The sequence below is a fragment of the Crinia signifera genome, chromosome 12 (genome assembly GCF_055691185.1).
Source record: "Crinia signifera chromosome 12, ASM5569118v1, whole genome shotgun sequence".
NCBI classification, from domain to species: Eukaryota; Metazoa; Chordata; class Amphibia; order Anura; family Myobatrachidae; genus Crinia; species Crinia signifera.
The window spans coordinates 34,972,488-34,999,708 of NC_139228.1; the positions used below are offsets into that span (position 1 = coordinate 34,972,488).

A 27,221-nucleotide genomic window follows, 5' to 3' on the forward strand; every position below is an offset into this window, starting at 1 on the left:
CATATTCACACCTAACCAGGTTTTTGATCTATTTATATTATATTTTGAATATTATAACTTTGTAGAACCATGTTTCAGTGCAGGAGCCTGTCCAAACACCAGTCTTTGGGGGTAGTCAATCTCTTTTCCGATTGAGTGAACAATTCTGACAGTAGCAAATAGATTCCAATTCGACCATTGGTATTCAATCTGCATTGTTGAAAAAGGCAGCTGGATTTTTGACTGTGGATGTTTTCGCCGATCCACGGGCTTTTCGACTGTCAAAACATTTCTGGCAGTTTGAATGCCCGTGGATTGTCGAAAATGTCTGCAGATTTGACGATCTAGGGCCATTTTCAACAATGCAAATTCAACTTTTTAAAAAGTTTAATCTGCATGGCTTGTAGTGTGGCTGAAAACGATGCATTGAGTAAGTGTCTGCCAATATTTCCAACGGTCAGAAATATTGGCGCACGCAATGAATACCCACCTATATCAGCGTGAAAACAAAGCTGTTCAGCATTTGTGGGCTACATGCAAACAAGGACCTTATTTATCCTGCATGCAAAGCTATTAATGTATTTATACCCCTTGCATTGCAACAGGTTTTTTTTCATGTATAAAGTTTTTTTTTTGCTCCTATCAGACCCATACTGTAGCCAGGTTCATCTATAGACATAATAAAGGGAAAGAGGGGACTAGCGATGGGATGTAATCCTGTCTGAGTTCACCAGAGGTGTGTGTTCCCGGCCAAACTCAGACATTTTTTTTTTTTTTTTTGGGTCTGTTTGTATTTCATACTTACTGAGGAGACCAACTAAGCCATGGAAAGTACCAGCCAATCAGCTCGTACCTGCCATGTTACAGGCTGTGTTTTGAAAATGACAGAAGCTGATTGGTTGGTAGTTGTATCTATCTATTAGTCACCTATTTTGATATGTTGTCTCCTCACTTGCATTCTGCTGGATTTTATGAGATCGTTGGTCCGACGTGGTCAGACAAGATAATAAAACTTTACTTCTGGTTCTCCGTTATGGGTTTCTTATTTAACTTGGTTTATGGCATGCTTGATACTACTGTTTCTGGAATTAGTGATTGCAGTACTTCAGAACCACTGTATTACCATATTTGTTTGATATGTGTATGTTGAAGTCCGTATCTAAATAAAATTCCTAGAAAGGACCACCTGAAATACATGTGTCTAATTATTTGGGGATGCATTCATGGGTGGCACTGATTCCCAGATCGATCTTCGCCACCATGCATTTTTTATTATATTGCTTTCCCACACTCTACTTCCTGTTTTGTGCTAGTTTTATCTGTTAGGTGTTTTGTTGGCTAATTGAGTCATTATTCTGTTAATTCGTTATGTGACTTGCACATGGGACACCATTCAGCCAATAGGAGGTTAAATGACTTCTTATTAGAGCAATCCACTTTTAACACTGCATTTCATTTGTTGACTTGATAGTCAGTGTGTGTAGATGTGAACGTTATTTTTACAAATATTTTCCTTTATGTTCTACAGCCGAACAGGAGGGTACACAGAAGAGAACCTTCTCAAACTGGATTAATTCCCAGTTGTCAAAGGTACGAATCATTTGTAATGACCGGAACAAACTTCCATATAAATATGCTTTGCAATAGTCACAGAAAATTCAAAGATCACAAAGTATTTCAAAAGAGGAAAATATCTAGATACTGCGCCAACACCAACTACATGAAAACAGTTATTTTCATAAAACATTATATTACATGTGTGTTCTCCTAAATGTTCGGAACCAGAAGAATTTTTATAATGGATTATTGTGGAATATTTTTATATTTCAATGATGTATTTTGCATTTATGTTACACAAGCACATGAAGTACACATACTTTTATTTGTGCATGAAACAAGGTTTCAAAACAAGGTTTGTGTCCTAATTGTCTACGCAATCATGTCCTTGCACATATTTAGTTCCAGTTACAGATCATGTCCCCAGTAGTCTGTTACAGATTATGGGGGGTATGCAATCCTGGATCACGGTTGTCTATCCCTCCCGACAGCCGTGACCCTGGCCCATTTATGTTTTGCCCGAAAGCAAATCCGCAGGCGGGATTCAATGTCCCGCCTGCAGATCTGCGAAAAGTGGGCGTGTCCGCTTAAACGGCCATGGATTGTCGATCTTCGGCCGGGATCACGACAACGGCTTCTGAAGTCGGGCTCATTCTGCCGTGATCCCTCTTCAAGGCTGCTGGTAAAGACGGCATTGCATAGGGACCTGCCGCTATTTCCCCCCCCTGTCGGGAAAAGCGGTGGAGCATTGCATACCCCCTATGTCCCCAGTAGTGGTTTTAGCAAAACAAAACTAAAAAAACTGGTACTTTCTGGTTTTCAGAATAATTTGGATAATGGATATCTGGATAAGGGATAGTAAATGTGTGTGTGTTTGTGTATGCATACCTCACAACTTTCTTCGCGCCTGACCCGGGACACAGCTGATGCGCACCGAAGGCGGGTCAAATTTTTCGGGGGTGTGGCCTAATTGAGGGGGCGTGGCCTATAATCGCGGCTCCCCCGCAAGGCCACGCCCCCCATTTTGCCGCTATGGGGGTATGACCCAGAGGCTCTGTGAGCCTCTAGCCATGCCCCCAGCCCCCTGGCTGCGGGAGTAGACGCTGTGCGCATGCGCACAGCGATTATTCCCCGCTGCTTAGCAGCCGACAGGGGGGACTCCCAACAGCCCCCCTCACCGCGGGACACTGCCGACCGCGGGAGGGACAGCGGGACAGGCCCTGATAATCGGGACTGTCCCACTGTAATCGGGACTGTTGGGAGGTATGGTGTATGTGTGTAGATATACAGAATGAAAAAAAACAAATAGCATATAAAGTAGATTTTGTCCTTTTTGCTGTTTAAAAATGTGTCTTTTCCAGCATGCTCCGCCTTCAGTAGTAAACGACCTGTTTACTGATCTCCAAGATGGACACATTCTTCTGGACTTGCTTGAAGTTCTCTCCAGTGAAGTCCTGGTAATTTCTAACCATACACCTATTTCCTGTTTGTGACGTTCTTCTGATTTATGTGATATCCTAATTCTCATATAAGCATTGTGGAAGGTGTTTACTGAAATGAGGCCAAGTTGTTGGATGGTATTCCAGCTGATACAGTGTAGTGAGTAAAGTAAAAGAGACTTTCCTCCTCCCTACACTGTGGATTGTGGACACCAAGCCACAAGAGTGTTTGTACTGTACCTAAATTAGACGAGTCTTCTGCTATGTACTAATTGAGGACATCATGTACAAATTTAAAATGCACCCATAAAATACCTCCGCTTGATAGGCAGCCTAGCTCTTAGGAGTTGTTTCAACAAAGCAGCCCCTTTTGTACCATCCCTTTCAATATAATAACCTTATTAGGCTACCACACACGTATCTTTCGCAGACTTTCATAATCGTATGACCAGTGGGTTTATAAATATTTAACAAAAACAGCTACATTTGCAGAAGGTGGCATCAATTTACATGGACCTCACTGCTTGTTCTAAACCCGAGGCTTTAATTTGTGCCTATTTGTTCAATTAGGTACTGGATTTTTCAACAGTAAAAAAATCTGCACTTTACACCATTTTTAGGTTGAGTTTACCTTCAACCTATTCAATTACAGTGCCGATTTTTTTTTTTTTTTTTTACCCATCAATACAGTGCCGATTTTTTTTGACTGTCAACAAAACCGGCAAAGTTGAAAAACACTGGCGACTTACTCAGTCTCTGTTTTTGTTGAAACCGCAGTAGTTTTCGATTAGTTTTTTTTTTTAGTCCTGTTTCGACTTTTCAAAAAAAAAAAAGTGAAGCTGCATAGTCGAAACAACAAACTAAAAAAAAAAGGTCCAAAACCGCCACAGTTGAGAAGGAAAGACTGAAAAAACGTACTGAAATTAATACCTCTCTGAGGGGTGAATTCATGAAGCTTGGAGAAGTGTTATCTATCCCCATAAAGAACGTTATGAGCAAGGTGATAATGGTTCAGCCAATCAGCTCTTAACCTGTCAATTTACATATTGTAGCTGATTGGCTGAACCATTATCACCTTGCTCATAATGTTCTTTATGGGGATAGATAACACTTCTCCAAGCTTCATAAATTCACCCCTAAATCTCTTAACTTTTTTTTATTTTTCCTTCGGAAACTGTTAGCGGTGGATTTCTTTCCATTATATTCTATTTTGAAAACATGAATATAAATTGTGTTGTACAAAAAAAGAGGGGATACGGTCACTAGGTCTACAACAACTAAGTCGACACCATTTGGTTGAAATGACTGAAGGTCGACCGGGCCATTAGGTTGACATGGGGTTTTTCACTTTTTTTGTGACGACAGGCGGTATTTCATACCCTAGGGCGCGGAGGGAGAATAAAATAGTGTGCCAAGCATGGCGAGCCATGTAAGGGGACGCGGTGCACTTTTTTAGTGTCCATGTCGACTGTGTCGACGTTCGGGGGAAAAAAGTGAAAAACCCCATGTTGATCTTTTGACTGTCAACCTTCACCATGTCGTTCTAATGACCCTGCTCGAAGGCAGAAATGCGGTCAAAACCCTGTTTATGGGATTTTTTTTTTACTGAATTTCCAAATCTACTAAAGCCCTGCTGGTGGTTTCCAATGTGAAGGGTAAAGCCAGCTACAACTAATATTGCCCTATAGAAGCCTCTTGGGTTTCTTTTCTTGTTGCTGTGTGAGTCACTGATCCATCCCAGCATGCCCCACACCCACCGGTGTCACTCTGTGTAGAGGAACTCCAGGGTCACAGACCTGGAAGTCCAGGCACCGAAGTGCATCGCAAAGGGCAGCTCTTACCGGAAAAGCTGCCATTTGTGTTCCCCATCGTAAATGTTATCACATATGCGATTGTTATCGGTGCAATGGGTGGCTGGATTTACTTCAGGAGGTTCGTACATCCCGCCCTATATGAGAATATTTTATTGCATCAGTTAAATTATTTCCAGAAACGAAAGTGGAAAACTTTGTCCTAACAATATTGTAATTTTTTAATTACAATGTAATTTAGTTTTTTATTTATTTAAAAAAATAAAGAAAATCCCTGTCAAATTAGCATTACTTTATCTGTTTCACAGCCGCGTGAGAAAGGGAAAAATATCTTCCAGTCGCGAAGTAACATAGAGTCTGGACTGACCTTCCTACGAGAGAGATCCGTGAGTGTTCCCCTTGTTCCGGCTGGAATATTTCATGATGACTTTACTTGTGAGAAATTTGCTCTGAACTAATAACAGCATTTTTTCTAGATCAAGCTCATAAATATTCATGTCGAAGACATCATTAGTGGCAAACCGTCTATTGTGCTTGGCCTCATTTGGCAAATCATTCTACATTTCCATGTAAGTATCTGGCATGAGATAATCATTTATTATAAAGTCACGTAATAATTTCATTTTCTAGCAGAGCAATGTTGTCATCAATTCAACCAGGTTAACAAAATATGTTTTTAGACTTCTTATCCCTTGTGGAATGATTGGTAATAGATTGAGATGCTCCCTTATCTCTGCCAAGTTTGGCAGAGAAGTGGACTATCCGCTTTATGGAAAGATTGGATTGATCTCTGATCTCTGCTGATTTAAAAATCTCCAGGCTATTAAACCTTATAGACAGAGGTCTAGCTGAGTATAGTGGGTACTGCAGAGTCCTTGACCTGAATCCAGCATCTATGACTTTAAATCCATGTCGCATCCATTAGGATCTTACAGCATGATATAGACTGGGGTGATGGTGACTGTGTGGCGTATGTATCAAAGCAAGCGTAGCTACCATAGGTGCAGGGACAGTTGCTGCTATGGGGCCCAGAGCTGAGCGGTGCCTACCTTCCCTTTTCAAAGTTACATGTGCTATATCTATTTCTCACCAATGGATGGTACATAGAGGCCCTTTCATACTTTTGCCTTGGGGCCTGCAATATAGCTAGTTATGCCTCTGAACCTACTTATTGTAGTGTGGCATAAAATGAATAGGAGGGCATTATAATGTCACATCATGTGGCATAATATGAACTGCGGCTGCACTGTAATGTGGCACAATTTGACCTGAAGACACTATACATCCTAATGTGAATTTGGGGTACTGTGTGGCATCATGTGCACTGGCAACCCTACAATGTGACATAATGTGAACAAAGGCATAACTGTATTGTATAAAAATAATGTAGAGCTGTACAGATAAGCTGTAATGGGTGCAATGTGTGTGTTCGGGTCCAAGGGGCCCCACACCGCACACCCTGCACCCGTTTTCTTTCAATACTTAACCTCCGGAGTCCGCATTGGTAGCAGCAGTGCCGAGGAAATCACCAGGAATATGACGTTTTACACATGCGTGGTAAGGGGCCACTAGGAAAATGGCTGCCACATTATTTTTCAGTAGACCTGAACGTGTGCAGTAGACTCTAGATCAGTGCTAAAGTCTCCTAGTGATCCTAGTGCCCTGAGTGTGCTATGTAGGAGCGGCCCAAGACAGAGCCTTCACAAGGGTCTACTCCTTAAAATTGCCAACTGCATTGGAGAAGTGTTTTGGCATCTGAAGATCTTTCTATTATGGAACTGATTCTGAGTTGTATGCAGTGGTGATATCATGTGCAGTGGCGCAGGTTTTTTCTTCTGCGAGTGCATCTAAATTAAGAGAGCACCGATGCGGAAGACTCATGGTCTTATAGAAAAGTTTTGATAATGTACTTACGCTAACAGGAAGGTGGCTAAGCGGACACATGGAAATGGTTCCATCTTTTGGGTACAGTTGACATGGGGGACAGAAAGCTAAGAATTGTATAATAGAAAGTGAACCTGACCAGTTGTTATACCTGTAACTACTTTAATAACAGATTGAAGGCCTGGCAAGCATTGTGGCTGCCTCCGATGACCAGCAACCAGTAGACGGTGAGAAAGAAAATGGTGTCTCGCCAACTGCAAGTCCATCACCCAAGAGGAGCGCCAAATCTAGATGGAAGAGCTCGGCAAAGAAAGTTCTCCTCTTATGGGCTCAGGAACGGTGTGCACAGTATGTACTTGGCGTTCTTGTAGAATAGCAAAAAAAATTTGTATATTGCAATCGGAAATATTAAATTGTCAGCATTACAAACTCGTTATAAACAGTTTTTAAACTTCTAAAACGTTAGTTGTAATGATTAACTAAATTATTGGAAATTGGTGGTGGTGGTTCTTACTCTTGTCAAATCACGAACGGGAACATGGAAACATGTTTTCCTGGTGTATCAAATCGTGTCCTTCCACCCAAGTAATTCTCCGATAATGATTTATTACTAAGCAATTACTTATTAAGCAATCTGGGAGGTGTGTGTGTGTGTGTGTGTGTGTGTGTGTGTGTGTGTGTGTGTGTGTGTGTATTACTAGATTACTTTTTACTAGAAATGTTTAATGTCCCTTTAATTTTCTAGTACACAAGAGTTCTGAGCTTCATTTCAGTGGGTGTAAACCGTGCAGAGTGAAAATATCTTTAAAGAACTTAAGACCTAATTGTGTGTATGGGACACATGAATGACACAAGGCTCAGTCGTCAGAATTTTAAAATGCCATTTATATGAAAAAAAAAGGTACTTGTGTATTAGCACGACGCCCGTTACGCAGTTAGCATAGCGGCGCTGTCAGAATCAGCATAGTGTTTGTGCGCCCCAGTGCAGTCAGCGTAGTGTAGTGTTCCCACCAGGCAGGCGTCCATGTCAGTATCAGCGTTGTGTTCGCGGCCAGCCAGAGCTTATGTAGTTAGCGTAGTCAGTCAGCGTTATGCAGTTAGTGTAGTCAGTCAGCGCTTATAACATTGTGTGGGCACCATTGACCAGTTAAACCTGGCTGACATGACAGGTGTGAATGTGTTCCTGAAACACTCCCACTATCCACGCCAGCCCAAAGCGTGGCGAGTGGACCCGTTACGCGTCCTTCTGAGCTTTTCATACCCCCTCTATCCATGTCGGCATGGAGTTGATTCTATAAAGTCTGAGTCTGACTTTATAGGGGATGCGGATTACTTTACATGTGTTCCGTGTCCCCTCACAGGGCTCGCCACACTTTATAAAATCAACTCCACGGCGACGTGGATAGTGGGGATATGAACAGGTCGGGAGGACGCGTAACGCGTGCACGCGCAACGCTTCGGGCTGGCATGGATAGCGTGGGTTTGAAATGGAGGCATTTACCAGATTAATCCCAAACCGATGGACAATAAGTGAATTTCGCAGTTTAGGTACTGTGTCCGTAAAGTGGTATCCTTTCTCAGTACTAAGGGGGTTATTCTAGTTCACTCTTTCTGCCAAATTCCTTCTTAGATGGACAAAACCATGTCAGAGTAAACCAAAATAACCTCCTAAGTACTTAAACACACTTAAATGCACCAGGTATAATTAGTACACGAGACTTGGTATAAACTCGCATGCCGCAGGGAGTCGGGGGACGGCGGCAGGCAGGGAGATGGAAGCCTTTCTGCATGCGCCGGAGTCGGTGTGGGGGGTAGGAGGGCTCCTGGGGACACAGGCAGCACAAGCTGCCCCCCCCCCCCCCCCGGAAGAGCTGGCAGGGGCGCTGTGTACGCTGACTACGCAGGGCTGCCGTGGAGTCACTATGCTGACTACTCTGAAAACGTAGCGTAGCCAGGCGCCGTGATAGTACTCAAGTACCGAAAAAAATATTAGATTTTTTAAATATAGCCCAAAGTATCTTTGACCCTTCATTTTATTTTATTGGACGTTAAATGACAGTAATTTGGAAAAGCAGCAATAAGGAAGTGGAACTTCACTGTACTGGCAGGTAGTGTTTATACAGGACTTTGTATGGAGAGCATGGGTTGTGCATGTATGGGATTACAATACCAATTTATGGAAATTGAAGCAGGGTGTGTTGTTATACAGTATGTTTATTTTATGAGGGGCCGTTCAAGTGAAAACTATGACTCTTGAATATGACGTAGGGCAAGCTTGATAGCTGATATGATGCATACATCATATCCAGCTCCTCATACGTTATATCCAGCTCATCATAAATTATATCCAGCATGTCATACATAATCTGTATTGCGATATGTCATAATCCAGCTCCTCATAAATCATATCAAGCTCTTCATACATCATATTCAGGGGGCTGTATCTCTGACTTGAACAGACTCTCATACTCAGGGGCATCTTAAGAGAGGAGGAGGCTCCCTTCCCTCTGCCGGGAGCGGCATCGGGAGCAGTAGGGTCTGAGTGCTCTAGTGCCCAGGCCGTACTGCTCATGCATGAACCTCAGCTGAGACCCCACTGCATGTGCGTAGATCACTAGTAAAATGCTCGTTACGCCATTTTTCTGGTGATTTCTGAAGCGCTCTTGCCATTCGACTCCAGAGATTAAGTATTGCAAAAATGGGTGCAATGCGCATGGTGTGGGCCCCCTAGGATTTAGGGGGGCCCACCAGGCACACTGCACCCTGCACCCATTCAAGATAAGCCACTGAGAATACTATTTATGTATGTTATACACAGCGCTGTGGCAGAGGAGTCTTTCTTCCTGCCCTTATATACATCGTTACTTTGACGCTGCTGGTAGCATATGGCTACGTTACTGTTATTATAACGACACAATTAGATAACACTCTCTTTTTTTGATAAAGGAATTCTTTGGAATGCATTTCTAGAAAGTATAGTTTGTATAAACCTTTTTAATGCACTTTTCCAGGACAGGATCCATTAAGGTCACAGATTTCAAATCCAGCTGGAAAAATGGCTTGGCCTTTTTATCCATTATTCACTCCTTGAGACCAGATCTTGTTGATATGGAGAAATTACAGGACAAGTCCAATGAGGAAAGACTGCTGGAGGCGTTCAGAATTGCAGAGGACGAGTTAAAAATCCCCAGACTGATTGAGCCGGAAGGTAAATGATTCACTATATTTTTCTGGAAGACGTATAAATAATGGTCTACGTCCATGACTTGTGAATCTGTAATAAAAGGGAATTTAATGGTACAGTGAAACGTATAATAAAGACTTTGTGATCATGTTGCATCATGTAACTGTCACAAAACTCTGAAATGTTGGACTCCCACGGTATATACAAGGCCCCTTGGCCCAAATATAGTGGCCTGGCCCAAATATAGTGGCCTGCCAAACGTGGAGTTGCTACATTTAATGCGATCCTATGTTTTTGGCCAAAAGCAACCTGGTTTTGCCTTAAAACAATTTGCTGATATAAATCTAGTGGCTACTTCTGTTTTAAAGGGCAGATCATAGCCTTCTAGAATGTACATCTTCTGTCACATTCCAGGGAAATAGACATTGATCTATCTTAATGAAATGTGTTGACGCACTTGAAAAGCAACTGCACAGAGTTTCTGGTTGCACCACTGCTGTATGGACTAAGGGCTGTTTGTTTTTTCGCCTCTGTAAGTAGAAGGACCAGTATGACAATTATAGGAGACTCCACGCACTGAGAGCACGGTGTGTGTGAGGACAGCACTGCTCATCTCTCTCAAGAATTCAGGGGCAGATTTATTAAGCTCAGTGAAGTGATAATGTGGCTGGTGCTTTATCACCGGCCAATCAGCTCCTAACTGTGAAGTTACAGGCTTGATTTGAAAAATGACCGGTAGCAGCTGATTGGCCTGTGACAAAGACCAGACACTTTATCACTTCACTTAGCTTAATAAATTTACCCCTCAGAACCTGAATGTCTCACTTCTGCTCAGTGTCTGCTATGCAACCCCGGCTCTGATTCAGCTCCCGGTGCAATAAGATACACCAGTGTTGTGTAGACAGATGGGCTAGGCCAACAAAAGAGCGATGTCCAACACAACACCTCATTGTTTCTTACCTTGTCCGCCAATTGCGGCTGATGTGTTTTCCCTCCTCTTCAGTGCACGCATTCCTGATTGGAGGCCACTCGATATATGAGCAGGTGCCAGCCAATCCCAGGGCTCTAAAGTGCTGGTCGCATGAAACTCTAACTAAACTGAAACTAGCAGATATCTGTGCCAGAGTATTAGGCTCTTACCCTTACTCCAGTGACTTTGTTCTGTGTATCTAGACCAGGCATATCCAAACAGTGAACCCTCCAGCTGTTGTGAAACTACACATCCCATCATGGCTTGCCCTAGTTTTAGCATTCGCTATTAGGAAACTGTGGCAAGGCATGATGGGACTTGTAGTTTCACAACAGCTGGAGGGCCATAGTTTGGACATGCCTGATCTAGACCGATCTAGAATTCTGTTCTTGATGACGAATTTGTTTATAAGAGGTTTGGTTTTTATTTGGCTTGTCCCAGACCACTTTCACTTGATACATATTGGTGTCTCTGCAGGCTAGTTTACCAATGCCAGCTTGTAGGCCAAACCCTTGTTAGTCTGTCACCAGCACCTCATACTTGGAGACAAAACACAGGACAATGACTTGCAAGGACTCTGTCAGGGAAACACATACAGTACCTCCTTGCAAGGGCACCTGGTAAAGTCCTGGGTATTGTTAGATTTTGTGCCTCAGTGTCCAAATACATGTTGGTGTACGAGAGTCCAAAAACTCTGAGTAGTGTGCCAATAATTTACTTATTTTCCAAAAAACACACCTAAACCTAAGAGAAGCCGACAAAATGTTATTGTCCACCCCAACATGATGGCTATATTTAGTTACTGAGGATTCTGCTAATGTAAAAGTGAAAAAATGTAGTACATCTATAGGGCCGAAACTAGGGTTTCCGGCGCCCGTGGCAAGGCAGTCATTTGGTCCCCCCTCCCCACTGCCTTGCCCCTGGCACCGGAGGCTGAGCAAACACTGTTGTGCAGCGGGGGGACAGACAGCAGAGTCTGGGAACGGGCAGCGCCGTGGCGGCTTTCACTTGTAGCAAGCTATGCTATTTGCCTGGTGGCGGGAAGTGCTGCTTATTTTGAAAAGACTTGCCGGACGCTGATTGGCTGAATTCTCTCAGCCAATCAGCGTCCGGCAAGTCTTTTCAAAATCTGCTTCCCGCCGGGCAAATAGCGTAGCTTGCTTCCAGCTGCCGCTACGCCCGTCCCCGGACCCCCGGTGCTCGGCCCCGACAGTGCCCCCTAGTTATGGCCCTGACATCTGCTCCAGAACACCAATCAAAGTGTGTTTGTGTCATATTAGGTTATATGTTGTGAATGGCTTTAGGACACATCCGCTGTGTACACTGACTGCTCAAAGCATAAGAGCAACATCACTATGTGTCATCTCTTCTGTACTGATGATCTAGTTCATGTTTGATCAGTGATCCCTATGTTCAAACCAACCCTGTTCATTCACCACATGGCGACCCCATTGGGAAACGGGGGAGATGTAAACACGTCACATACACCAAAGTATTTAAGTTTCCACTGTTTTTCCCAAACTGGTAAATGAAAAGGTTCTTGTTGTGTAATCTGTAACCTATGTTCGGATACTTATCTTTAAATGTTTGTATTTCATAGATGTGAATGTTTCGGACCCTGACGAAAAATCCATTATGACGTATGTGGCACAGTTCCTGCAGTATTCCAAGAATGTGGTGGACCCGGCCACAGATCTGTCGGTGTGTAGCCTGTTGATGCTGGGAACAGACACATTGGGTAGTTGGTGGGGCGTGAACTATTAGATATACAGGGTCTGGATAGACAGTCAATGGGTGACCCCAAAGGTCTACAGGATGAACAAGGTTGACAAGGGAAAGGTTGACGGATTCAAAAGGAAATGTTGACATGAAAAAAGTAGACACCTGAGAAGGTCGACATGGATTTTTTAAAAATTTTGTTGTAAATTCTGACAACTGTTGACATGGCCCCCCAAGCTGGTTGAAAAAAAATCATGAAAAATTAATTTCTAACTTTTCACGTGTCTAACTTTTTCATGTCAACATTCTGACCCTGTCGATCTGGTGCATGTCGGCATTTTAACCCTGTCGACCTATTGCATGTCATCCTTTATGGGTAGACATATTGACTCTCTTTCTAGACACTGTCGATCTATCAACCAGAACCAAGTCAGTGGGAGAAGTTTAAGAAGATGGGCATTCTATATCACATGGTATGTTGCTATGGGCAACCAATCTGATCTATTCTCTACTAGAAGGTGCTAAATAAATAAAAAAGTAGATTTTGACTGGTTTCCCATAGCAACATCCCATGTGAAGTAGAATACACATCTTAGTAAATTTCCCCATAGTATGGGCCATAATCTCTTGTGACATGGGGCATGAAAAACAAATGTGCTCCTCCCAGGAAGTACCAGCCCCATGCTGATAGCACTCGAGCTGTTCCCCAGCACTCATTGGCTGGTGGGTTTGGGGTTATTATTGTAGAAACAATAATGTTACTGCTGAGGCCAGCTTCTCATTTACCATTATAATGCTAGCTTAGTGCTGTATTCTGATTGAGAGTCGCAGGCAGTGTTGATGTTGCACGTAGTTGACCGAGGTATAATGCTTGGTACACACCAGGACGACTAGGGCCCGATCCCCTCAATCTAGATCCAATTCGACCAATTGGATGTAGATTGTGTGGTGATTGGGCCCTTTTCTGTCCTGGTGTGGACCGATACCGGTCCGATGCGCGGCCCCGCGGGTCGGTCGGTCGTTATTGAGATCCTACCTGCTGCAGGTAGGATCTCAATGACGACCATACAGCCGGGTGCGGGTCGCCATCGTATCGGACCCGCTCACGGTGCACATCGTGAGTGGGTCGTGCCCCCCCGCGTCACCGTGAGCGGGTCGGACGAGCCACTGACGACCCGCTCACGATGTGCATCGTGAGCGGGTCGTCCTGGTGTGTACCCTACATTTAGTCTGCGCCTGCTTCCCAGTCACACAGTGCACCCTGATTGTTAGCAGTAAAGAATCTGATGTCTGTGGAATTCAGTGGGTGTACCTGTGAGGTAATGGGTAAACTGTGTAATTCAGGTGTGTCCCAGGTTAAAGGGATGGTAAGTCTAACTATAGTGATAATAATGTAATCGAGTAACCTTTTTTTATTTTTCCCTTCCAGCAACAAGTAAGCCGGGCCATGGAGTGGCTGAATCTGGAAGAACAGACATTAAAAAACTTGTTTACTGAAATGAAAGATGAGACTTACACCAAAAAGTATCAGGTAAGACCAATCATGGCGTTCTGGGAGTAAAAGAACCCTTTCTGACGATTATTATTACCAGTTATTTATATAGCGCACACATATTCTGCAGCGCATATTTGAACATTTACATCAGTCCCTGCCCCAGTGGAGCTTACAATCTATATTCCCTACCACATGTACACGCACACACATTCATTATAGAGTTTATTTTTGTTGGGAGCCAATTAGCCTACCAGTATATTTTTTGGATTGTGGGAGGAAACGAGAGTACCCGGAGGAAACCCACCCAGGCACAAAGAGCATGTACAAACTCTGTACAGTTAGAGCCATAGTGGGAATCAAACCCATGATCTCAGTGCTGTGAGGCAGTAATGCTAACAATTACATAAGGCATGGCTATACTATGGCCCTCCCAGCTGTTGTGAAACTACAAGCCCATCATGCCTTGCCACAGTTTTGCTATTCGTGCATGTTAAAACTATGGCAATGCATGCTGGGATGTCCACAGTTTGGACATGCCTACATTTAGGGATGCCAATCCTGGGAGCCGGGCTGATGGAGCCAGGGCAGGTGGGTGAGCCGGGCTGACGGAGCCCGGGCTGGTTGGCTGGTGTGCTGGTCGGTGGGTGGGCGGGCTGGTCTGCTGGTGGGTGGGTGGGCTGGGTTCAGGACTGAAGTGGGCTGTGCTGCACAGGACGGAGGCAGCCTGACCAATCCCGGGATCTTGCCGATCCCGATATTGGCCACCCTACCTGCATTACACCATCCATGCTGCTGAAGATTGGTCTTGGCATATAATACATATTTTTCTGTTCTGATTTATTAGGCAATCCTGTTATTCATGAGAAAGTTCAACGAACAGAAACGAGTTTTCATGGCCAGTTTGGCAATGGAGTCCCTCCAGGCAGAGGAACAACGACTTATTAAACAGTCTCTTGAAAATATAACATTCCAGGTGAGAACACCGGTCCTGGTTAGCAATCATATGTATGTAATTATATAGAGGAAATGGCCCCTAACAGGCAGGATGCTCTAACATTTATCACCCCCTCTGCCAGGCTTCGCATTGTTAATGATTGCATATGCTCTAATACAGGGGTTCTCAAACTATTTTGCTTTTAGACCCCGTCAGACAATAAAAACGATTACAGGACCCCACCAAGTTACCGCAGAATGGCTGCCACACGTGTGGTCCGTGAAGGGACCGCTATTATGACAGGGAGACAGTGTGTAATGTGGGGATGGAAAAGATTGACTGGGGGATGGAAGAGGAAAAAAAAGGGGGTGTTTACTTAATGAGTATTACCTTGTCCCTCACTCAGCAGACAAATAAGCCCGTCTGTCAATGACATGGAGTCGTGACCCCCATACTGAGGTGGTCAGGACCCACTTTGGGGTTGGGACCCACAGTTTGAGAATTGCTGCTCTAATATATGTGACCATTAACAGCCCTTGCTATGAGAGCTGTCCCTTGCAATACGGCGGGGGGCATGCTGGGAGGGATCAGTGAAGGATCCCTCACACAGCGCTGCGGTAAGAAGTCCATTCTGCAGGGAATCGCCAGCTTTTAGTGGGGGGGTTTCAGTTGGGGGTTTATCCCTCTCCGTTTTATCACTTTTCAATGCTTACTACTTGTCACCTAATGAGGGGAGAGGTGCTACAGGTTGAAGAGGGTTTTATGAAGCAGTGAGTGATAAGGGAGGAGAAGTGGCTCATGGCAACCAATCAGCTGCTCTGTATAATTTAATATTATGCAAATTACAGATGTTACTTTATTGCTGATTGGTGTCACCGCTTCATACATCTGCCCCACAGTGCTGCTTATGATATGATTACTTCGGTACTTGTTTCCTAGCACGGCGTTTACGGTTTTTATCTTATGCCATCGGGTCTATCTGATCGGGTCGCATCGCATCGCATGCAACCCGATCGCATGCGATGCGATCAGACCCGATTTTTCATTGTACAGCCACCCTGATGGGTGATTACTATGTTAAATGCACCCCCCTTGTTAACGCCACCCCCACTATCAGCGCGAGCCCGCAAATCGGCGGCGATACGCGTCCTCTGACCTTTTCATACCCCACTATCCACGTTGGCGTGGAGTTGATGTTATATAGTGCCACCGAGCCCGAAGCGTGGCGAGCGCATCGAGCCCCTCGAAGGGGCGCGGATTACTTCACATGTATTCCGCGTCCCCTCGCGGGGCTCGCTGCGTTCGCCACGCTTCGGGCTCGCTGCGCTCGCCGCACTATCTAAAATGAACTCCACGCCGACGTGGATAGTGGGGGTATGAAAAGGTCGGAGGAGGCGTACCGCCGCCCCTTGCGGGCTCGCCACGCTTCGGGTTGGCGTTGATAGTGGGGGTGGCGTTAACAATGGTGGTGCATTTAACATAGTAATCACCCATCAGGGTGGCGGTACAATGAAAAATCGGGTCTGATCGCGTCGCATCGCATGGCATTGTAATGGCATGCAATGCGATGCGATATTAAAATTGTATAGTCAGCTCTTAAAACCCTAAAATCGGTTCCCATCACATGCCATCGCATATCTTAAGTACTGGTATGCGATGGCATACGACAGGCGCCGTGCTAGGAAACAAGTACCATTACTTCTATTCCATTGATGGGTGAATCTTAGAACTACAGTTACAAGCCAAGTGGAAAAGACTCCTCATGGAGTGAATAGAAAGCTATGCTTGCTCCCACAACTTGTCTGCTGATTTGATTTGAAAGCGGATTCACTTTCCTGAATCTTTATCCTCTGACCGTGAAATCTCTCCTTTGCAGTGACCGCCAAATATAGTAAAATGAATGATTTGTTGGACCAGTAACCGATCTGGTGCTTTGTGTGAATTTCAGGGGTGTTGGGATTGCTGTGGTCAGTGTTGCCTATTGCTTTTACAATGCAGTCATTTATTCATCCACTTATGTATTTCATTTCGCTCTTTGTTGTGTGACCCGCAGATTGCAGAGTGGAAAGAGCAGTTGGATCGCAGTTTGCCGCCCCCTCTGGACGTTATTGAGAGCTGGATGTCAGAGGTTGAAAGCCTTATGTCACAGGCTTTGCCTAAATCAGGCAGCCACTACAATACAATGTCTACGCTCCAGACTTTGTCTTTATCCTTCAAGGTACGGAGGCATTACACTACATATTCTGTATGAATGATGTCAATAGTCGCCATTCCGACAGCAGTTACATCAACATCTTCACATCAGTGAATGACATCTGCCAACATTGATAGCATGTCGGCATCAGAACTGTCTACATTGTCATAATGCTGATATTTCCATAAGTACTATTCTTTGTGTACTCTCACTTCTGAATAGCCTGCAATTCTGTCTACACCCAGAACCACCGGTGGCAAGATTATGCTAATTGCAAGCGCCATGTTACATCCATTTAACTACAAGAGGAGGGTCGGTTTACTTCTGCGCAACTAGGAATTACCCCGATAGATGCAAGCGTTTGCCTCGCAAGCATGTGCAGTACACACGGCTGTGACTGCTTGGCATACATCTCTGAATCAGGCCCATGGCGCACACAGTTATTTAGGACCTCTCTAAAACTGACCATTTGCTATACAAACCATGGGGGTTAGAATAAATTACACAATTGCTATTTAAGAGCATGAAGATACAAACTCCAACAGGGAACTATCCGCTCAGAAAAATGACTTACACTTCTCCTAATAAATGCTTACTAATACAGGGTGTGCCCCAGAATTACATACATGATTGTAGCAGGTTTACCAGCTTTAGGTAACATTTTGTGTACTCATATTAAACTGTACAAATCGTCACTATAGTGTATATAAAGGCACAAATACAAAACTAATATTGACACCATTTCCTCCAGGCTTTGATGGCTGATGCTGCCGGTCATTTGGAGAGTCTCCAGACATTCAGGAATGTGTCGGATAAAGGCATTCTTCTTGTGCCGACTGACAAGACAGCGGAGATGAAAGCCAGGTACTGTATGATGATCCTTTCACCTTTATCCTGTATGGTGCTTTGATGATGTACTATAGTGTTCCTTCTAGGAACTAGGGCGGGCAGGGGGCAGCGTAAGGGGGGCGGACCGGGCCCACCGACGTCACTACTTTGGGCGGTCCTGGGCCACCAACGTCACAAAAGGGACGGGCCCAGCCCACCGTTGTCAAGAAAAGAGGCGGGCCCGGCCACCCTGAAGGCTCTACACTGCGTTGAAAGCATCGGGCATCGCTATCTACAGAGGCGACGGGCTTCCCCGGTCACACCAGAGGGGTTGTAGGCAGGCTGTTGTAGCAGGGCGCTGCCAGAGGGGCAGGGCACATTTTGCCCTTTAAAAATCGGGCAGGGTGCAGCACCCTGCTAAAAAAGCCTAGCGGGAACACTATACTATGTTAGAAGTGTTTTGTAATGTCTATTAGAAGTTTCAGCTTTGCAGAACTGAATGAGAAGCAGGGTAGTATATATTTATTCAAGGAAAGAATACACATTCACTTACTGTCAGTGACACCTTATAAGCTTTACTGGCAATGGACCCAGCACCTGTGTGTTAGCAGTACATCATTCTGTAGCATTGCATTAGGCAGCTATGAGGCTTGGATGTATAGTTTGGGTGCACATGCATGCCCAGCCAACTCAGACAGATGGGAGTGCTGGGGAAACAGAAGGGTGAAACTTACACCACTTTTACACCAAAATCTGGATCCGATCCGGTATCTGGAACACAGTATATTCCCGGGCCGGCACCGTTTACACTGCACACGGGTGCAGTGGGGGCACTTGGAGATGAATTCATCTCCAATCGCTGGGACCGCTGAATGACGTGCCGAGACCACCGATCGCTGCGCTGGGGGCAAGTCCAGCACCAAGGTAAGCTGCTTGGCTGCCCCCAGCCTCCACGCACCCCCCCAGCCCCCGTCCCCAAGGTGAATGGATGCCACACAAGCATCCATTCACCTCTTCCCTGCCTCCGCTGCTGTCTGCACAGTACAACAGACCGCAGCGGAACTTTTTTCTTCCGACTGGTCGAGAAATCCATCTGTAATTGCCCATAGCAACCAATCAGATTTCTGTGTTGCAGTGTAGAAATGATAGACCACATCTGATTGGTTGCTATGCGCAACATCTCCTATTTTCAATTTTAGAAGCTTTAGTAAATTTACACCATAGCGTCATTGTTCTCCCAGTCTCCCTCTCCAATGCAATTGCATAAGGGTCATCTGGTTAGAGAAGCAGACTGTTGTTGATTATCTTTGGTAATTGTTGTGATAATTGCTGAAAATGTTGACTATAAAGTTCTATATTAAGGATGGAAAAGATATTGTCTGCAAGCTTCGGGGTTCTTGTGGAGTACCAGTGCTCTGGGCACTATGTGCTTGCTCTGCTGGAGGAAGGGCAACCCAAGATAAAATCGTGGGGAGTGAAGTATAAATCACAAGAGTCTGTGGAGGCCCTTCTCGCAGATTACAAGGTGAGATACTCCGACATATCGTATAATTCTCTACATCTCTGATATTTATACTAAGCCTGTACCCAATGCACTGTACACACTTAGGGCCAGATTCTCTAAGCTTCAAAAGTGATAAAATGGAGAGTGATAAACAGCCAGCCAATCAGCTCCTACCTGCCATGTCACAGACTGTGTGTGAAAAATAGCAGGCAGGAGCTGATTGGCTAGCTGTTTATCACTCTCTATTTTATCACTTTTGAAGCTTAGAGAATCTGGCCATTAAAATGCAACATATTTTAAGTTTAGCTTTCTAAACTGTGTGCTTAGTCATTTATTGGGGTGTCATCAGGAAAGTGTCTCCTGATCTACTGGGGCCCACTGCTTTTTTACAAACACTGCTAAAAGCATAGGAACCAATCAGAGATTACCTTTTATCTGTCTCATGCAAGTTAGACAATGAAAACAACTTTATGATCGGTAGTTCAAGTATTCCTACATATTTCTACCTCCGAAACTTACTTAGTGACCAAAATGTCTGGTGGACGCCACACTTTTTAGGCTCCTTTACCTCAGGGAAAGTAGACCAACCTCCTGTATCCTGCTCAGTGGCACATATGTGGGCGTGATGGGTGAGGATGTCGTCTTTTGTGATGCAGTGACTCCAATCAATCACTACCTGTGCTTCCCCCCCCCCCCCCCACAATGGGATCATTGTGGCTGATTTAGTGGTGCCCCATTGTTTGTTCATGAATACCTTCAGGATCTAGATGAAGGTTTAAATATTGACACTGGAGAGTTTATCAGTAGTCCGCACCTAAATATTATCTGCACAAGAACATGTCAGGTTTCACATGTTCTGCAGTCTAAAATGAATTTAATATCTGTACAGACCTGTCAGCATGACTTTTCTAGCCTGCAATTGTTTTTCCCCGCATGTTTTATAATGTACGTGAATTCATGCATCATCTAATGTCAATTTAAATAACTCGTTTCTATGAGGAACCCGGAGGATGTCACCTAAAGGGTTTTAATAACTTGAGCGGTTTTTAAATTGTTGAAGCATTTTTTTTGACAAAGGTTCTGGTTCAGAGACACCTGCCAATAGCATGCTATAAAGTTATTTACGTGAATATTTGCTACTGCGCGTACACACAGGCCCTTATTCAGGTTTATTCGCTCCCCCCGAGCGATGCTTTGCGACTGCGCATGTGCATAGTCAGTTATGCGCATGTACAGCCGCTGTGTGTGATTGGCCAAGGCAAATAGTTTATTCGTGGGCGCTCACACACATCAGTGCGGGCGGGGGGGTGTGCGGTTGCTGGCCAGGGGATTCAGCCATGGGAACATCCATTATTTCATTGGTGTTCCCATGAGAACGCTGGGCATTCTCAAGGTAGTTCCCAGATGGTGCACCAAAGAGGTGTCTTAGATTTGCGAGCACTAGAGAAATAATTTGATGGTCGGCGACCATTGAATGATTTTGTGTCCGAACGCAAGGCTGCGAATGGATAATTATGCAAATCATCCATTCGCCTGCGCCGGGGACTTGCAAGCTTGTGAGTCAACCAGAATAAAGGCCACAGTGTTGTTGGGACGGATGGTATGAGAAATGGAGGGGTAAAGTGGTTGGGGGTCACCGGGTGGCGTATTCTGAGATTGTTGCTCCCTTGTGTTCTCTAATGTGCAGCATGGAGACAATGCGCTGGTCATAGGCAGGTTAATGCATGGGCTTGGCTACCATAGGTGCATGGGGTGCAGCTGCTATGGGGCTCAGAGCTGAAAGGGGCCCACTTTTCCTGTCACAGTTACGTAAGTTATATACAGGGGTATAACTACAGGGGGTGCCAGCTGCTCTGTGGCCCACAACTGGGGCCACCACTCTGTGACCCACAACAGGGGCCACCACTCTCACGTGTGTTATATACACTTTTGACCATGAAGTGGTACATAGGGGCCCTTACAAACATTTTTCTTGTGGCCTGCAGTATATCTAGTTCTGCCCCTGCCCATTGTAATATGGATTAAAAATGAAGTGGAGGGTATACTAATGTTACATAATAGGATCCGGGGCATATTGGGGCATATGTATTAAGCCTGGAGAAAAGATAAAGTGGAAGGAGATATCGCACCAGCCAATCAACTAAATGACATTTGGGAGTTGATTGGCTGGTGCTTTATCCCCACTTTATCTCTTCTCCAGGCTTCCTACATCTGCCTCGTTAGGAAGTAGAGGCACTACATGTGGCATAATATGGGCTGTGCTGTAATGGGCATAATATGAGCTGGAATTACTGATGCGTAATGGCAGCCCATCAATGTGACATAATGTGATCAAGGGTAATACTGTGGTATATACAATAACTAGGGAATTACCATGGGGTAGTACCTTAGCTTTTCTCTACTATGGGGCATAACATGAACTAGGGCACTATAATAGAACATAAAATGTCTTCTAATAATGTACTGAAGAGAGGAAACTCTCTACAAGCAATGTGGCACAGGGGAGCTTTCCAAATGTTACTATGAGGACCACAAAGATCGTGGCTACATTAATGGGTGCAAGTGTTGACGGTGGACAAAATGGCGAGCCGCTAAATACAGGGGGCTCCCTGCAATAGCCGCAAGCCTCGCTGTTTGAGGGAGTCCTCGCTGTCCTGTGACAGCGAGAACTCCCCCCGGAATGTAGAATAGGGTGAGCGGCTGGTGCGGGGGTTAAACATCAAGGATCGCTTGTTTTTGGCAATCCCCACCTAACCCCCTCTCTGGCCGCATTGAATACGGCCCTTTGAGTCTCTGGTCAGGGCTCATGTGCATAATATATGGTATTTGTGTTTTACCTAATTAAAATAGTGACCTAGTGTTTGCGGTGTCTCTAGGTGCAGGCTGGGAGTACGCTACGGTACCGTTACTCTTGGCGCAGGTTTTTATAGGGCATGTTAGAGTCCGGCTACATTATGGGCTCAGATTTATAATCTCACCAAGCATTATAGTAGGTCTCCTAAGTCCTATTTCATGTCTCTAGGAACTTGTTGAAGAGAAACAGTTCATGGTTCACCTGGAGACGGCGTTCCAAAAATTCAAAGAACTTCATAACCAGCTGCTGACAACGGAAGGATATTGTAAGTACATGCTTCATTCTGCAATTGTATTCTTATAATGGGAATATTATTGTTAATAAATAAAATCTACTGTAGATAATTAGCATTACGCCACACACCTCTGTAGTAGCAATAATGTCTTTTACATATTTGTAAAGTAAATATTTGTAAAGTAAATATGTTTAACATATATGCTCAGGATATTTGGTATTAGATCACATCAACAACATACAGTCCTTTACTTTTACTTTTTTAATGTATTTATGTTTTTATTACTCAGTGGATGACCCTGAAATTGAACAATCAAAACAATATGAAGCGATCGAATTAAAGTATAAAACGTTTCTGTCGTTGGTCCTGGACACAGGATCTACTTTGGAAAAGGTTTTAACCTGCTGGACTCAGTTTGAGAACAATATAAACCTGACAACTGCTTGGTTGGATGAGCAACAGAAGATTCCTCTGCTTAATGTAAGTGCGTTCTACTCTTGTATCAAGGCTTCTTGTTTTGTATTTTTTTTTAAAGGGCTAATTAGTGGGGAGTTCAGTAAAAATCTTACGGAAAACTACAGTACAAGACAGTAAACCGCAAAGCTATAAGAGATTGGGATACGGTCGGTTGGTCGACCTAAAGATGGTCAACAGTCATTAGGTCGACATACTGCAAGATCGAGATGGGACGAGGTCGGCAGGTCATTTGGTCGACCCAAGCATTAGGTCAACATAGGGTTTTTCACAGTTTTTTGAGCCGACATGTGCTGACAGGCGGTATTTCATGCCCTACCATCCACTAGGGCGTGGTGGGAGAATAAAATAGTGTGCCCAAAGCATGGTGATCAGAGCAGTGCATTTAAAACTGTGTCCATGTAGACTGTGTCGACATTTGGGTAAAAAAAACAGTGAAAACCCCCATGTCGACCTTGCAGTATGTCGACCCAGTGGTGTCGACCATACAATCCATACCCATTAGATCATATTTTACTTATTTACAGTTTTTTATACGGCGCAGCAGGTTCCGTTGCTCTTTACAATTGGAAATAGGGATAAAACAAAGTGGGTAGTTACAGACAGTCCAAATGGTAGAAGGCCCTTCTCGTGATTTTCCTTCTTTGCTTGTTATAGTCTTGGCTTTTATTGTGTTAGTGACTTGTCTCTGTTTCTCCTGCTGAATAACACGCACCGTCCAGTTTTTCTTTATTTCTATTTAGTAAAACACTTTTCAATATTTTTTTATCATGAGATTTAGAACTAAGGGGCAGATTTATACCCCTTTTTAGACCAAAACGCCGGGTCGCACCCGGCTTTTTGGACCCTGGTTGAAGCTGGGTACGACCCGGCGTTTAGGGGCATTTACACCGGACGGGCTTAAACGCCCGCACCCCCCTCCCGCCCCTTCCCGGCGCTTGAAGATGACAGCGCAATGTCATCTTCAAGCGCCGATCGACGCCGCCGTACCCGGAACGCTGCTGGGGGCAGCCCAGCACTAAGGTAAGCTGCTATGCTGCCCCCAGTCCCCGCGCACCCCCCCGCCATTGGACAGGAGGTGAATGGATGCCGCACACAGGCATCCGTTCACCTCCCTCCCCCGCCGCCGCTGCTGTCTGCAGAGTATAGCAGACAGCAGCGCCGGCTGTCAGTGTCAGACTGACAATCCGTCCAACCTGCGGACGCTGATGTCCGCAGGTTGGACGTTCCCCATTCATGTAAATTCATGTCATCAGACCCGGGTTCCCATTTACACTGCCCTCTACCCAGGTCCTAGCCATGTTCTACCCAGGTCAGGACCTGGGTAGAATTCCCGTGTAAAGGGACACGGCGTTAGGGATTTACACCGCCGAAGATCCAGGTCTGACCCGCCGCTGACCCGGATTTTTCGGCAGTGTAATTATCCCATGTAAAAATGGCACATCAAGTGCCAAATTGTATGTGAGCCTCCCGGGGAGCTGCCGGGCGGCTCGCAGGTAAATTGGGTCCGACTTGTCCCTAGGACAAGTCGGCCTAATGTATGGGGGCCTTTAAAGGGGTATTTTTAAGCTTGGAGAAGAGATAAACTGGAGAAAAGGTAAAAGGAGATAAAGCACCAGCCAATCAACTCCCAACTGTCTTTTTCAAACACAGCTGATTGGCTGGTGCTTTATCTCCTTTTACCTTTTCTCCGCTTTATCTCCAGTTTATCTCTTCTCCAAGCTTAATAAATCTGCCCCTTAATCATTATTGCTGTTGTGTATTTACAGAAAATACTGTACATGACATTCGGCGAGCGGCATCTGAAGGACTCGCAAGGCTGCGAATTTGCAGCCTTGCGAAACGACCAGAATATCCCCCATAATCCGCTCTCCTTGTACAAACTGTTCAGATCAGATTTAAGGCAACATCTCTGATATACTTAAATTTTACAATTTTGTGTATATTCGCATGCAGCAAAAAGGTATAACGCAATATATTGAGAGCAGCACAGAGCATTTTCTCCTTTATTGCACAACACTACTGTGCGCACAGTGACCTCTCCCGTCTCTGTACAATGATTGAATGTTTTGAAATGAAATGAGTTAAAGGCCATAAGAATAAAGGCTAAAGAGTTTTCTTGGCAAATTAGTTTCTTGTTACAATGACATAAGAAACAGATAGTCCATACAATGGCTATTATCTGCTGTAATAACATTATGTACATCCTGCCTATGTTTTGGGCAGAAGTGAGTAATATTTTGGTCATCACATTCAGGTTCCCATGGAGATTCTGTCCAAATGGAGATCTGTGAATAAGTCTTTAAACAGAGACGGCCATTTCCTGATTGAGAAGACTGAACCAAAGGTGGCTTCCAAGTTATCTCACAGGCTGAAATCCTTCAACAAACGATGGAGCAAATATGTAAGTTTCTTGGGACAGTATGGTTGGCAGTGTGGGGTGGGAGACCCGTACACACTGCACAGCTGATGTCTACCTTCTCAGAATGATGTTATTATTTTCCTCAGCTGCTGCTGCTACTGTACATTACTCTTACTATTCTTAGAGGGAGGTGGCTTTAAACTAACCAGCTTTATAATAGGACAAGGAAGGTTTAGTTGCACTTTGGAAACTTTTATTTTTAAATATTTTCTTGAATTAAAATTTCATAAATCATGGCAGAGCGAAAAAAACAAATAAACCTGACTTTTGTTAGAAAGTAATGCTTAATGTGATGTATTCCCCTGTACAACCACAGAATAATAAGGGACAGAGATGAGGGTCAGAGGGCTGTGGGTGTGACTAGTTAGCAGCCAAGAAGAGCTGGGAGGTGGGCAGGGCCTCCCTGCAGCCATCTACTGAGCCTTGCAGCATTATATACCTTTGAGTTTTATTTAAAAAACATTTAGAACTTCAGCCATACAGTATACTCATACAGTTACTTTTCCTTGTTACAGATAACGTACTTAATAATGGAACTTAATGATTCAAATCCATTAAAAAAAAAAACTGTTGCTTTTTTTTCTTGGCAAAGTATGCTCTGTGACTTCTAAATCTATGTAATCACATTTCCACTTTAGGTAAAGCGATATGAGGAACTGAAGGAGGATGGAGATGGTAAAAAAGCTCAAGATGTGTGCAATGACGCAAACAAGGTGGGTTCTATAAACTCCCTTTCAGCAGATGAGTTATACGAGGGTGGATCAATAAGTACCTGTGTTAAGAATGAAGACAGAAATTTTTCACAATTTTTTTTTTATTTATTTTTCAACATAATCTCCTTTCACAGAAATTCACTTTTCCCAACGTCCCTGCCATTTCTTTAAACCCTCTAAACCAATGGTTCTCAAACTGTGGGTCCTGACCCCAAAGTTGGTCGCGACCACCTCTGCATGGGGTCGCGACTCCATATTGTTGACCATCGGGCTGATGACTTTTCTAATCACTCATCCAAGTAGTTTGAAAAATCAATTGAATTATCTCTTACTTCAGACTCTTCCCATCATTAGGTGCCTCCACCATACTGTCATGTATGTGCTGTCTGCTGACCACACATGTGTGTGACCATTCTGTGGTAACTTGCTGGGGTCCCGTAATAATTTTTATTGTCCTGACGGGGTCCCAGAGCAAAATAGTTTGAGGACCGCTGCTCTAAACAATAGGATTTGTCAAACTCATGTAGGCTTCTGTATCAAAGATGGCCTTGTTTGAGATTATTATTTTTTTCCGCAAGCCACGTTTTCAGGTTAGGGAACAGAAAGAAGTCGCAGGGAGCCAAGACGGGCGAGTGCGGTGGATGCGGCAACAATTCATAGCGCAATTCATGCAATTTGGCTGCAACAATTTCGGATGAGGGAGCTGGTGCATTGTCGTGGTGGAAAAAAAAAATGAACCTATGAATCCATCCGAAATTTGGTATGGCGTTGTTTGAAAGATGGTAGTACACAATAGTAATACCAACTTTCCTCAGCAACGCCACCTGTCTTTAAACACAGGAACTTATTGATCCACCCTTGTACATATGAGTAGAACCAATGTTGAAACAATCTTACATGTATTACTTAATATTAAGTAAAGACTCAAAACAAAACAATAAATGGTGTTTAAAATTAGCCAGCTTTATTGAAAAAAAAAAAAAACAAACAGTAGGGTGGTGGGAGAAAACATGGGCAGTTGTTCA

The 27,221-nt window shown here is 44.3% G+C and overlaps 1 protein-coding gene across 6 annotated transcripts in view; it reads left to right on the forward strand.

Moving 5' to 3' along the window:
- SYNE2 (spectrin repeat containing nuclear envelope protein 2) overlaps positions 1 to 27,221 on the forward strand; it is a 351,025-nt gene that overhangs the window by 70,179 nt on the left and 253,625 nt on the right. For all 6 annotated transcript variants that reach the window (XM_083167027.1, XM_083167022.1, XM_083167024.1 and 3 more), the window contains exons 3-18: positions 1,508 to 1,569; positions 2,898 to 2,993; positions 5,095 to 5,172; positions 5,263 to 5,355; positions 6,843 to 7,018; positions 9,682 to 9,878; positions 12,425 to 12,525; positions 13,973 to 14,074; positions 14,883 to 15,011; positions 17,026 to 17,190; positions 17,918 to 18,030; positions 19,357 to 19,519; positions 22,521 to 22,617; positions 22,877 to 23,067; positions 25,319 to 25,465; positions 26,122 to 26,196. In XM_083167027.1, coding sequence (XP_083023153.1) covers positions 1,508 to 1,569; positions 2,898 to 2,993; positions 5,095 to 5,172; positions 5,263 to 5,355; positions 6,843 to 7,018; positions 9,682 to 9,878; positions 12,425 to 12,525; positions 13,973 to 14,074; positions 14,883 to 15,011; positions 17,026 to 17,190; positions 17,918 to 18,030; positions 19,357 to 19,519; positions 22,521 to 22,617; positions 22,877 to 23,067; positions 25,319 to 25,465; positions 26,122 to 26,196 — 1,985 coding nt within the window. The remainder of the gene's footprint in view (positions 1 to 1,507; positions 1,570 to 2,897; positions 2,994 to 5,094; positions 5,173 to 5,262; positions 5,356 to 6,842; positions 7,019 to 9,681; positions 9,879 to 12,424; positions 12,526 to 13,972; positions 14,075 to 14,882; positions 15,012 to 17,025; positions 17,191 to 17,917; positions 18,031 to 19,356; positions 19,520 to 22,520; positions 22,618 to 22,876; positions 23,068 to 25,318; positions 25,466 to 26,121; positions 26,197 to 27,221) is intronic.